Below are 14602 nucleotides of genomic sequence, written 5' to 3' on the forward strand. Positions count from 1 at the left end.
CATGATGTCAACAACTACAGACCAGTATCCCTTCTTTCTTTTCTCTCCAAAACTCTTGAACGTGCCGTCCTTGGCCAGCTCTCCTGCTATCTCTCTCAGAATGACCTTCTTGATCCAAATCAGTCAGGTTTCAAGACTAGTCATTCAACTGAGACTGCTCTTCTCTGTGTCACGGAGGCGCTCCGCACTGCTAAAGCTAACTCTCTCTCCTCTGCTCTCATCCTTCTAGACCTATCGGCTGCCTTTGATACTGTGAACCATCAGATCCTCCTCTCCACCCTCTCCGAGCTGGGCATCTCCGGCGCGGCCCACGCTTGGATTGCGTCCTACCTGACAGGTCGCTCCTACCAGGTGGCGTGGCGAGAATCTGTCTCCGCACCACGTGCTCTCACCACTGGTGTCCCCCAGGGCTCTGTTCTAGGCCCTCTCCTATTCTCGCTATACACCAAGTCACTTGGCTCTGTCATATCCTCACATGGTCTCTCCTATCATTGCTATGCAGACGACACACAATTAATCTTCTCCTTTCCCCCCTCTGATAACCAGGTGGTGAATCGCATCTCTGCATGTCTGGCAGACATATCAGTGTGGATGACGGATCACCACCTCAAGCTGAACCTCGGCAAGACGGAGCTGCTCTTCCTCCCGGGGAAGGACTGCCCGTTCCATGATCTCGCCATCACGGTTGACAACTCCATTGTGTCCTCCTCCCAGAGTGCTAAGAACCTTGGCGTGATCCTGGACAACACCTTGTCGTTCTCAACTAACATCAAGGCGGTGACCCGTTCCTGTAGGTTCATGCTCTACAACATTCGCAGAGTACGACCCTGCCTCACGCAGGAAGCGGCGCAGGTCCTAATCCAGGCACTTGTCATCTCCCGTCTGGATTACTGCAACTCGCTGTTGGCTGGGCTCCCTGCCTGTGCCATTAAACCCCTACAACTCATCCAGAACGCCGCAGCCCGTCTGGTGTTCAACTTTCCCAAGTTCTCTCACGTCACCCCGCTCCTCCGCTCTCTCCACTGGCTTCCAGTTGAAGCTCGCATCCGCTACAAGACCATGGTGTTTGCCTACGGAGCTGTGAGGGGAACGGCACCTCCGTACCTTCAGGCTCTGATCAGGCCCTACACCCAAACAAGGGTACTGCGTTCATCCACCTCTGGCCTGCTCGCCTCCCTACCTCTGAGGAAGTACAGTTCCCGCTCAGCCCAGTCAAAACTGTTCGCTGCTCTGGCACCCCAATGGTGGAACAAACTCCCTTACGACGCCAGGTCAGCGGAGTCAATCACCACCTTCCGGAGACACCTGAAACCCCACCTCTTTAAGGAATACCTAGGATAGGATAAAGTAATCCTTCTAACCCCCCCCCCCCTTAAAAGAGTTAGATGCACTATTGTAAAGTGGTTGTTCCACTGGATATCATAAGGTGAATGCACCAATTTGTAAGTCGCTCTGGATAAGAGCGTCTGCTAAATGACTTAAATGTAAATGTAAATGTAACATTTTGAGATCACTATAGCCATGTTCCTATTGGCAGTTTGAAGTGACTCAAATCCCATTGATTTGCATCTCCGATTCAAATCTATATTGTTCCTGCAGTCTGAACAGTCTCTGGTCCCGTGTGGCTCAGATGGTAGAGCACGGCACTTGCAACACCAGGGTTGTGTATTCAATTCCCATGGGGTACCAGTATGAACAATTTAAAAAAATATTTTCTGGATAAGAGTCTACTAAATGACTAAAATACAAATGTAACTTGCACATGGAATTTGATATTTCAAGCCACCTTTTTAGGTGGTTTGAAGTAAGATATAAATCTGGTGACTTGTGTCTGAATGGTAAAATCTGATTGATTTGCTCTCTAGTGGTTTTTAGACTGTTATTTGGCATATCTTGTCACTTGCTAGCTGCTCTGTTGACAGTTTGACAAGAACATGTGGTAGATAACTAGCTTGTTAATTGTTTACAAACTAGTGAATGCACTGGAAAACCAAACAGCTATCTAACTACTGTGGCTAGTTAGCTGACTGCTGTGGCTAGCCAAAAACAATTTGTTTTGAAAGTTGGATCATCTTATCCTTTGAGGCTTTAAATGTGTTCTTACCCTATGATTTTAACATTCAATGCAACTGGGAAATGTCTATGGCAGGCATTGTTGTCACCTTAGCTTGCGGCATAACTTCTGAGTGATAGGAAACACCAGCACCGCCACCAATCAGCCTACACCACTGCACACATGCCTGTCGTTACTATGACAACTAGTTTAGCCTTGTCAGCAAATTACTGCTGTCTGAACACACACACATCCGATTTGGTCACTTGTAACCTTCTGTTTGGACAGTCAGTAGTCCAAAACGGATTTGAAAAACAAAACTGATTTGAGCATTTAAGCCTGCAGTGTGAACAAGGCTTTAGAGGGGGCTGAAATGTGAAGGGTCAAAATAAAAAAAATCTGCTGCTGGAGGGAGTACGGCTCATAATAATGTCTGGAACAGTGCAAATGGAATAATTTGCATAAGTATTCACAACCCTGGGTCAATACGTTGTAGAAGCACCTTTGGTGGCGATTACAGCTTTGAGTCTTGGGTATGTCTGTATCAGCTTTGCACAGTTCCAATCTAGATTTGTTTCGAACAATAATGTCCACAGTAAGATGTACAGTAGGCCTGATCATTTTTAATCTTCATCTGTATTTACTCTTAGTTACGGTTGCAGTAGCTTGCTAGCTTGTTGTGGCTAACGTTAGCTATTAGCTGTGTAAAAGGCCAGGGGACTGTTTGAAAGAGTAACTCACATATACTAGAATGAGAGACAGTACTCCCTTATTTCTGCTTATCATCACCTGTTATAAAATGACAACAATACCTTGCTAACTGACTTTCTTTTCCACTGTCGAAGCACTGTTTCCTTTAGCATTCTGCCCTGTTCTGAAATAACTCCCTGGGTTTACCGTCATGCTGTGGATGTTTGGACAGGACGTGTCGTCTTATTTGTTTGTTTTTTAGAGACTAATTACCAGTGGCGATTTTAGCATGTAAATCTTGATGGGGAAAAAATTAAAAATAAAGTTTGATCCATGCCAGCAAAGACACTACACAACACTAAACAATACATTGATTGAAAAGCGGTGCCCACAAACTGTTAGGGCCTACATAAAGTTGTACCAACAGCAGAGCTTTCCAGCACAATGGAGTGAATCCTTACCACCGCTAATCCTGGCTATCAGTGGAGCCTTGTCTGGCAGGGAAACAATTAATTCAGCCTTGTTTAGTGTCTTTTTAAAAACCATAGCTGATATGGCTGACTTGCTTAACTAAGCACTTCCCCCACAAAACAAATTGTGAGTGCTCCTCGTTATTTCTCAAAGTGTGTATGAAACCAAGAGAGAGAAACTCATTGCTGTATTGGCGTTTCATGACGATTGAGCTCAGTTAGAACTTGTGGCTGTCTTGAGTCCATTTGATGACAGTGGCGAGTGGGATTGATAAATCAGTGGCTGACAGCGCATCATCTGCTGCTGAACTGCAGCGTGTGGGTCGCGGAGGGATCTTCAAGAAAACTGCAACAACAAAAAAGATCTGGTAAACCGCGAAGCACACGGGCATCTCCCACTTGCGTAGCTGCCAAATTTAGCAGAGACCGCTGCTAAACATAGAGCTCACTGAACAGTGAAGGCAGTTGCACTTGACCAAATCAATTCCAGTAATCAATAAAATAATTATACATTTACTCTGACACGTTGCGACCCACCATTAACAGGTATGCGACCCATTTTGGATCGTGACCCATTACTTTAAGAAAGGCTGATCTAGACCCAAAACGTAAAAGCAGGTAACTGCATTTTCACATTGACGTATAGATGACGCTAAAGGCCGACCAGAGGCTTTGCTGAAATTGCGTTATATCAGGGGGTTTTCAGCGCGAAAAAGTATATACGTGTGGCCATTTTCACGCTTCTATACCAAATCGAACTATTTTCAATCTTATCTAGGTAGTACTGGACTAGAATTTGATGAGAGGTGCATTACGTTCTTTCAGCCAGGCACTGTAGCATGTCGTCGCCATGGAAACCTCTTTAGTCGCTGCAGTGCGTTTCCGTGGTGTAAACAGTATGTGCGTGTGCGTGGATTATGTTGAAAATTACAGGGCCGAGAGAGATATTTTCAAGGTGTCTGGAAAATGAACACGTAAACTATAACATTGTTTTTTTGTTTGCTTGGAGTAGAGATGTATTTTTCTGTTGTTGATAGTAATGTTTTTAGCACAGCAAAAAGGGCATAATCTGCTACTCACTTCACTTCAGTTAAACTCCAACCTGGCTAGCTAGCTACAGTTTTAACGTATTAGCTAGCTAACGTTACGTTTGTAGGCTAATTTGAATCTTGATAGGTAGCAACTGTGGGTAGATGGATTTCAAAGCTTAGCTTTGGTAGTTATGTTGTTGTAAGATAGCTAGCTAACGTTAGCTATTTTGGCAAACTATTTTTCGGTTTACATGTAGAGTTTTGCTTTGGCTAAGTCTGTCTCAGCTGTTTATTAGTCAGCAGCAATGAATCACTTTCATCCATCGAAAAGGACTTCATCATTCTGTCACTTGGAACAGGTCGAAACTACTCTAATATAGGAAGTGAACTTGGAAACATTACTTCTGCTATGAAGTACTGTAGCTAGCTAGTTATTTCAAGATAATAAACAACGTCTCTAAGTGCACCAGGGAACGTTAGCAAGCTCGTAGGTCGTGTTATTCTAAAAAACTAGATAGGTAGCCAAACCAAACCAGTTGACGATGAGAGCTTGTCGTGGGAATTGAGTGCATCACTGTTTGCGATAGTAGGTGACAAGGTGGGATATTAGGTGACATCTCACCTTGTGAGATTTCAGCATAACTACAGCATTTTTTCATTATTTATACATAGATAGAAAGCTGTCAAATCAGAGAGGGAGATGATCATGCTTTTCGGATGTGCTTGGAACTAACGTTACTCAGCATCATCATCTATCACCACTGCTACCCATCAAGTTCCAAGGCAGTAACGTTAGCGAACATCAAATAAGCTTTCTCGTGGGTGGATCAGCTTTCCTCAAATCAAAGAATTCATCTTACACATTCACAGTTTGGAGCCATGACCATGACAAGGCTTTAACACTTGCGACAGCTGTTCCAAAAAGGAGACTAAAAACACAGATGTTCGTCAGCAAAATGACTTTGAACCAGTCCAGCCTGTTTGGTCAGGTAGACGATCTGCAAGACTTAACATTCATCGAAAGACCTATACGCAGGAGTCTAAAGGTATTTGACAAGAAAGTGCATAGCTAACGTTATGTTTGAAATATTGATCTTCTGCTATTTGTTTACTATATTCCGCGTGATGTTTTGTATGCCTTTTTCTCAGAAAATTGTCTTTGTAGAAATGTAATTGAAATAATTTCATACATCACTAAAAACAGGATTATAGGCTATGATTAGATATTCTGATATCAAAGCCTAGGTTGGTTAATGTTACGAAGAGCCTATATGAAAATGTATATGTAGCTATGCTGACAATGCTTATTGTCACCTTCATCTGCCATTTGTATTTTCCTTTTCTTTTCAGTTATGGTTCTGCTTTATTACAGCAAAACATAGGCACCTGCCTACACTTAGCCATTGTCATGACTTAGCCTATATCATAACTTTTAGTTCCTCGCACAGATAGTCAATGGAACATGCTGTCGCACTGTAGCCTGGCGACACGGCAGCGACAGTTATCATTTCAGCATCAGTGTAGGCTACCCGTGTGAAATCGCTACTTGCACGAACCAAAGCCGCGTTCAAAACAACTGGGAACTCGGAAATCGCTGACTTCCGACGTCAATGCGTTCAAGACAATTGGGCACTCGTGGGGAAAAAAATCTCCGACTGAGAAAATCGGTTTGAACGGTCATCCGACTTGGAATTTCAAGTCAGGAACACTTTATGATTTGACCTAGTTTTTTCACAAGGTCCCAGTTGTCTTGAATGGTGCTTTCCGAATTCCCAGTTGCTTTGAATGCAGCATAAATCACTACAATAACCGACTATGTAATGGGGTTGCCCACACGTTTGCTTTCTCCTGTGACGCAGCTTCTGTCAGCTGTTTGCATCACTGGCTCTCTTTCTCCCCCTCACTTGCCCGCTCCTCCACTGCGGACAGTATCTGCAGAACAGTCGAGGATTTCCTCTCCATCAAAAATAGTCACCCTCCTCTATGCTGTAGTTCAGGGGTTAGCAAGAGGCAGCCCACAAGCGTTTTTTTTTAATTCTCCCTGCTGTAGTTTGTGGATCCTCTTGGTGCAAATGTGATATTAAAACATGGACAACCTTAGGGAATGCATAAAGGGTTAGAGTCTCATCTTTCTCCTCGTCCTTTCTTTAAATACTTGTTAGGCTGACAGTGGGGTAGTGAGGAAAGGGTTAGGCTACTTTAACTATCTTATTCTGTATGCATGGCTGCTGCTTCCGAGGTGGGCGTGTGTTTTCTGTGCTCCGCTTTCTTTTTTTCTGTGTCGAGGAGGATCCAGAGTGAGGCGGCTCAGATAATGAGAGAAGCTTCAACGTAAGAGACTACGCACACACACACCCACACTCCCCCTGGTCCCCCACGCACACTCTCCCACACAAGCAAACAGGGACAGAGAGAAATAGCTGCAGTCAGTCTGTCGTGCCTCACTGCAACCCCCTTACTTATGACTCGCTGAGTCAATTTAGAACCGTGCTCAGAATCCTGTCCAGCCCTCACCACATCAACCCAGAATTTGCCCTCCTCCTCCCCCTCCTCCCCCACTCAAGTCTGGGTAAACAGGTCATTACTAGTGCAATAGGATGCCCAGTCACAGTGGTAGAGCCAGTGAAGCGACAGACGGGGCCAGAATGTAGTTAACCTTCCCTCCCACACACACACACACATTCACATAATGGAGTCCCTTTGCACACAATGGTTGAATCAACATTGTTTCCACGTCATTTCAATTAAATGACATTGAACCAATGTGGAATAAAGGTTGAATAGACGTTCGTGCCTAGTGGGTGAGCATCCTCATAAGTTACTTAGTTATCGATTTGATCAGCAGCACAGTGGTTTTGTAGATGGCGATGTGTCCTTTATAAAGTTGTCCAATGACTGTTTTTATTTGGCTTGAACTGATTAATCTCTCATTATCTTCTGTCTACTGTTCTACTTTCAGACTGCTGAAGAGATAGAGAAGCTGACTGTGGATGAGGATTTGAATGACATTGAGCGGGCGGTCTACCTCCTCAGGTAAAGGGGAATGGAGGGCTATTGTAAGAGACCACAGTCATTTTTAATCACAAACAGTCTCTAGACCCTTATGAAAACTTTTGAAATGATTGAATAGGTGTAGCCTAAGTAATGCGGTCAGAGGGCAAGGTGGAGCTATTATCTGATATCTGCAATAAACATTAGCTCAGGGGTTTCGTTCAATTTAGCTTCCGACTAACCGACCCTCATTAACCGGTCAACAAACGGTTAAATGTTTTTCATTAAGAGATTCATCAAAACAAGCAACTATAGCAAGACTTAGTCAAAAGGCTATAGTCTATAATTGAACATGCAACTGCTGTAATGAAGCAGCTAATAAAAAGTCATTTTCAAACAAATCACGGTTGTAAACAGTAGGGTTGGGGCGTATCCAGATTTTCATATCGTCATACAGTCCTTGTCTCATCCCAGGATTTACAGTATTACTGGCTTAGTACACAAGGGGGAGCCCATTGGATGTCTATTACCAGAATGCTAACAAAATTAGCACAAGTAATAGTGAATTTCCATGGACAGGGCAAGAACAGATGATTAAAAAAATGCAAGGAAATCAAAAGATAGCTGTGGCAGCTGTACAGATAACTCATCCAAAGGGCTTTGACTTTTCAAACGCGACAGAAAGCTAACACATTTGGATGACCCTTCACTTTATTAATTCAGCCACTTACTTAGATAACTAGCAAGTTTAAATTAGAGGTCGTGTTAACTCAAAAAAAAATGTTTTTGACGCAGGTAAAAAATATAAAACGCCTAAGAATTTTCTTGCTGCTTTTTGTTAACGCAGATCTAAAATGCTTCTTATTGTAATTTCTGCTCAGCATCAGAGAAATGTTGTGCTTCAGTTGCACTTCTCCACTCAGATGAGAATTTACAAATGGGCATTCTATCAACACCACTGACTTTTCTCCTGTACTTTTCTCAGTGTAGCCAGTCTACTTTTCTCTGGTAAAATGCAAAATTAACTTCAAGTGAAACATTAGGAAATGTAGCTGGCTACATTCTTTCTATGATAAATATTAGAAATATGATAGCCATGCATCGTCTTTGCAAAAAATACCTTGCTTTTTCATTGTAAGATCATTTTCTTGTGTGGCTGCCAGCCAAATAGAGTTGCACTTCTGTTTGTCATCTGATGAAAATTAAGCTATTTTTTGCTGAATATGTTGCATTAATGTATAGTTGCATGTCCCTGGTCACTCTATTCAAGCAAAAAAAACACTGTTCACTTTCAATATAAAATGCGACCCCTGTCAATACACAGCTGGACTCACCTTCTCCCACTTTCTCCCGTTGTGCTATTTACAAACAAACACTTGACTGGCTCAACTGTTCTGGGGAACTATGGTAAGCTTCATAATGTAAAATAATGTGACAGGTGAAATGAAGAACACGATCAGCTTTATCTCCTAACGTATTGCACAAGTTGACTGCAGGTATTTACTGTAAAAGTAGCCACAAATATGAACATTTATTGAAGAAATTTAAATAAATAGTTTCAATGGTATTGAAATACGATCCCGTGGCTATTTCCAAATACCACAGTATACGGTATATAGGGTACACCGCCCAAGCCTACTAAACAGCACACCTTAAGCATGCATTTCCATAAGTGACAGAGACTCTTAGAAAGAGGGGGATTCTAAAAGCAACAACTATGATGGGTTGCTAATATGACTAGGATTGTGCCTTTGGCTTCTGGACAATGAAAGAAAGTTAAAATGAAAACCAATAAAACAGGAGAGAAATGCTGGTTAATGGCAAGAGGAAGTCTCTAAAATAATTGCCTCCACGTTTCTATGGTTTGATTTTGGCTGGGCTACTTTGAAGCAAGGTAAGACATTCATCATTATTTGAAGTAAAGTAAAACGTTCAGGTTTCAAACAATTATACTGCCTCAAGCTCACATTGCGAAGTGGTGGGTGTCTCGCTGATAGCATGCCTACCGTTGACTATATAGCCTATGCACTCAAATGGCGAATGGGAGTAGCACTTTAATTACGAGTTGAGATTGAGAAATACAAATACTAGCTCTTTTTAATCATGGCCATCAAAACAGTTTTAAACACGCAATTACATTTGGAATTGTTCTTTTTTGCTCAATGACTGGGCTTATAAAAGCACGTTTCACTCTAGTACCAGCTTTTTGAGGAGCTGCTCTCACGCTGTCTGACAAGTGATGGGCCATTCCACTCCTTAAACTAGGCTCTGTATGCTGTGCATATGTGATAAGATACATGACGACTAACAAAAATACACACATGCCAATTTACTTCTTCTAAATTATGCTAATTATTCTATAGACCAATAGCAGGACCAGTCAATGTATTTTCGTCAACTAACCAATTAACGGTTAACCGTTAACATCCCTACCATGACCCCATTTTTATATAATTTTTCAGAGTTTCTCTCGCGACCCCATTTTCTAATCAGGTCTCAACACCTACAGTTGAAGTCAGAAGTTTACATACACCTTAGCCAAATACATTTAAACTCAGTTTTTCACAATTCCTGACATTTAATCTAAGTAAAATTCCTTGCCTTAGGTCAGTTAGGATCACCACTTTATTTTAAGAATGTGAAATGTCAGAATAATAGTAGAGAATGATTTATTTCAGCTTTTATTTCTTTCATCACATTCCCAGTGGGTCAGAATTCACATACACTCAATTAGTATTTGGTAGCATTGCCTTTCAATTGTTTAACTTTGGTCAAATGTTTCGGGTAGCCTTCCACAAGCTTCCCACAATAAATTGGGTGAATTTTGGTCCATTTCTCCTGACAGAGCTGGTGTAACTGAGTCAGATTTTTAGGCCTCCTTACTCACACATGCTTTTTCAGTTCTGCCCACACATTTTCTATGGGATTGAGGTCAGGGCTTTGTGATGGCCACTCCAATAGCTTGAATTTGTTGTCCTTAAGCCATTTTGCCACAACTTTGAAAGTATGCTTGAGGTCATTGTCCATTTGGAAGACCCATTTGCGACCAAGCTTTAACTTCCTGACTGATGTCTTGAGATGTTGCTTCAATATATCCACATAATTGTCCAACCTTATGATGCCATCTATTTTGTGAAGTGCACCAGTCCCTCCTGCAGCAAGCACCCCCACAACACAATGTTGCCACCCCCGTGCTTCACGGTTGGGATGGTGTTCTTCGGCTTGTAAGCATCCCCCTTTTTCCTCCAAGCATAACAATGGACATTATGGCCAAACAGTTCTATTTTTGTTTCATCAGACCAGAGGACATTTCTCCAAAAAGTACAATCTTTGTCCCCATGTACAGTTGCAAACCGTAGGCGGTTTTGGAGCAGTGGCTTCTTCCTTGCTGACCAGCCTTTCAGGTTATCTTGATTTAGGACTCGCTTTACTGTGGATATAGATACTTTTGTACCTGTTTCCTCCAGCATCTTCACAAGGTCCTTTGCTGTTGTTCTGGGATTGATTTGCACTTTTCGCACCAAAGTACGTTCATCTCTAGGAGAGAGAACGTCATACCGTTCTTCCTGAGCGGTATGACGGCTGCGTGGTCCCATGGTGTTTATACTTGCGTATTATTGTTTGTACAGATGAACGTGGTACCTTCAGGCGTTTGGAAATTGCTCCCAAAGATGATGTGGAGGTCTCCACATTTTTTCCTGAGGTCTTGGCTGATTTCTTTTGATTTTCCCATGATGTCAAGCAAAGAGGCACTGCGTTTGAAGGTAGGCCTTGAAGTACATCCACAGGTACACCTCCAATTGACTCAAATTATGTCAATTAGCCTATCAGAAGCTTCTAAAGCCATGACATAATTTGGGGAATTTTCCAAGCGGTTTAAAGGCACAGTCAACTTAGTGTATGTAAACTTCTGACCCACTGGAATTGTGACAGTGAATTATAAGTGAAATAATCTGTCTGTAAAAAATTGTTGGAAAAATTACTTGTGTCATGCCCAAAGTAGATGTCCTAAACGACTTGCCAAAACTATAGTTTGTTAACAAGAAATTTGTGGAGTGGTTGAAAAACAAGTTTTAATGACTCCAATTTAAGTGTATGTACATTTCTGACTTCAACTGTAATTTGGAAAAAGCTGCTGTAGCTAATGTCCAGACAGGGATTTTCCTCTGTTCATCTAGGCTACAACTTAGTTGCCAAATGAGTCACATGGAGAAGTCTGGCTTTGTTTGGAAAATGTGGGAGTTTACAAACCATTGAACATTGACTGTTATTACATATTGATTGTGTGTCGAGGGGTCCATCTCTGCCACTGCAGACCCAACATTCGAATCTGCATTCTCCTAACATAACAACACACTTGAGTCAACCGTCGAACGTTCTGGAGCAAGAAGCTAGCTTGTCACTTCTTGAGTTCTCAGGGAATGTGTGGAGATCACTGTGCGATGCTAACTTAGCCGTCTGCTAGGCCTGCATGTGTCCCCTTCTATTGACCTTGATTTATTTGGAGTTCTGAGTAAGACATTGGATTTATAGGGGATCAAGCAGCAAAGCTGCGAGAAATCCTATTGTATTTGTTGGCGTTGGTTATTATTATTGTTCTTCCGTAAGGGGAAATTCAATGGTAAGGTCAAATTCAATGGTAAGGTCAATCTGAGCATGAAAAAACTAAATAGCTAATTTCCTAATTACACTACTTTCATATTTAATTGAATGTGTGTATTTTGAAGTACAGAATATAGTTGGCCTTTATATTTTCGAAATGTTGTGTTATTGTTAATACAAGGTAGGATACGAAGTCTCAAAATAAGGCTTTTCAGTCAACCGGATTTCATAGCTTTTGGCAATGGCTCACAGAACTTGTATTGGTCCTCACATCTGTCCTCCTGTGTTTCTGACAAAGTCAGAAGGTTAATGAAACAATATCAAACACATTTTAGTCCATTGAGTGCTAGTATAGAATTTTACAATCTAGTAAAGATAGAACGCTGATTTGGACAGGCGGTGTCACATCCGTAACATTTTTGAAAAAAGTTATTGTAGATGCATTTCGAGTATGAATGTATTCAAATTTTCTATGCAAAGCTAACTTTCATCAAGGGCTGAGGGGATGTGTAATTGGTTGCCTTTCTATCTTTGTCAGTACTCATTCTAAGCGTAACGGATTTGACTGTTACATACGCTTCATAAAATGATTATGGAGTCACTAGTCAGCATCACTGCATAACGCGATCATAATAAAATGTTCATGCACTTCCTACTGCTTCCGAAGTGTGTTTATGTTAGATTAAGATAGTAAGCTAGCTGGCTATCTGTGCGAGTGATCCGTTACGGGTGTACTCACGTTCTCTTATGAACTGCAATGATGCGTTGTTCTGCTAACTGGAGCATTGCATGTGATCATAATAAAGGTCTTAAACTTTCACCGGTCATTCTGAGTTTGTTTACTTCCTGAGTAAGCACGGGTACCCCCCAGGTGACAATATTTTTCAGTGTCTGTGTGGTACTTGAGAACTGCAGCTGTCAAGCCTGAGGTGATTTACGATCTGACAAGAAATTGACGAAAGTGCGAACCCTGTGCCATTGGTAGGTTATAAAACTTTGTTTTACCCTTTCACATGATGACAATGAAAAATAGTTTAACCCTTCATAGGAAAGACATTGACATAATGAAATATGTCAAGATATAGTAGAATCATAAAACACGGGACGAGATGTTAAAACTGTCCATTGTGCCAATAGATGGTATGCACTCACATGAGATTTGCCGTGATGTTGACAGAGTGGCATGGGAGGTTTATTTCTTAGACTGGGTTAAGATATTAATTTTGGGACACATCCTCAGTAGTGTGCCTTCGAATCAGTGGGTGTTTCGGCCTTTAATCACTAAACACCCTCATCAAAGGTGGCCAGCTAAAGGGTGATCAAGCCTTAGCTTGTGTCCCATGCCCAATTAAGATTTCCCACGGGACTATGCAAGGCAGGGGCGTCCTCTTCCCTGAGCCAGCCCTACAGCTGACCGCATACCTCATATGCCCTCAAGTTGGAGGGATCTGAATTGGGTTCTCAGGTGGGGGTGGGGGGGGGTCATGAAGTTATAGCCCAGCAAGGGTTCTTCCGTTTTGATCCAGATCCACTGGCTGCTTGAGAAACTGCTCTGACGGTCTGCCGCAGAGCCTGTCCATGGATTCCAAGTTCTTTCAGCAACCTGATGGTGGAAGAAGCCACGAATCCTCTGCATCCCACTTCAACTGGCCAGACTTTTGCATTCCAGCCACGCTGAGTTGCGTCTGCTGCCAACTCTGTGTAACGCAGTTTCTTACGCTCGTAGGCCTCTTCAACAGAGTTTTCCCACAGGACTGTGAGCTCTTTGAGGTACACAGCCTTTTGTTAAGGGGACCAGAGTACCATGTCTGGTTTAAGGTTGGTAGAAGCAATCTTAGGTGGAAAAATGAGTTGCTGGCCAATATCGACAATCATCTTCCAGTCCCGGGCCATGGCTAGGTGTCCAGTTTCTGGCTTCGTAGGAGGATGCTTGGGCCTTTTCTGTCCCTCCCGGATGAATGTTGTTGTTTGTACTCCGCTTGGTCTCAAGTGCTGCAGACAGGCTCTTGAGGACCTGATTGTGCCTCCAGGTGTAGCGGCCTTGTGACAGGCTGGTCTTGCAACCTGTCATTATATGCCTGAGAGTCGCTGGAGCTGGGCAGAGGGGGCAGGTCGGGGCCTCGCCATACCATTGATGTATGTTTTTTGGTGATGGAAGCACATCATAAACAGCTCTTATGATGAAGCTGATGTTGCTTGCCTCCATTTGCCAAAGCTCACTCCAGTTGATCTTTCTCCTCTCCAGGCCTTCCCACCGCATCCATTGCCCTTGTTTAGCAAGAGAGACAGCCTTTGCACTTCTTGCAGTCTCCTCTTGTCTGTGCACCTCCTCGACCACCAGCTTCCTGCGTTCAGATGTTGTTGCCTTATGGAACGTTGGTTTGCTTGCTGCCAGGCCAAAGCCTCCTCTTCCATGCTGGATATTGCCCACAATGTCTTGGTGTCTCAGGGCTGATGTTGCTTGCTGCACAGCCTTGGATGATGTCCATTTCCGTCCAGTTTGTAGGGGAGGTGCAGCCTTGCTAATGGTCTGGTCTTTGGAGTCCTTCAATGTCATCTGAAGTCTTACTTTAGAGCACTTGTACTCCTCCGTTAGACTTGTAAGAGGTAGTTCAAGGACCCCTTTGCCATAGACGCCGATGTTACTCGGGCATCGTGGGACACCCAGCCATTTCTTCACGTATGAGATAATGGTTCGCTCCATCTTCTCCACTGTTGTTATTGGGACCTCAGACAGTGAGTGGCCACATTACCCGGGGGAGAAG

General features: G+C 42.8%; 1 protein-coding gene across 3 annotated transcripts in view; it reads left to right on the forward strand.

Moving 5' to 3' along the window:
• Positions 1-3863: 3863 nt before the first annotated feature.
• Positions 3864-14602, forward strand: part of ppp4r4 (protein phosphatase 4, regulatory subunit 4) — a 126231-nt gene continuing 115492 nt past the window's right edge. The window contains exons 1-3 of one of the 3 annotated variants that reach the window (XM_055872456.1): positions 3866-4187; positions 5115-5290; positions 7204-7277. In XM_055872456.1, the coding sequence (XP_055728431.1) occupies positions 5186-5290; positions 7204-7277 (179 nt within the window). In that variant the 5' untranslated portion in view covers positions 3866-4187; positions 5115-5185. Of the gene's footprint in view, positions 5291-7203; positions 7278-14602 lie in introns of all 3 variants that reach the window. The other 2 variants (XM_055872457.1, XM_055872454.1) reach the window with 2 other exon arrangements.

The sequence above is a fragment of the Salvelinus fontinalis genome, chromosome 20 (genome assembly GCF_029448725.1).
Source record: "Salvelinus fontinalis isolate EN_2023a chromosome 20, ASM2944872v1, whole genome shotgun sequence".
Taxonomy (NCBI): Eukaryota; Metazoa; Chordata; class Actinopteri; order Salmoniformes; family Salmonidae; genus Salvelinus; species Salvelinus fontinalis.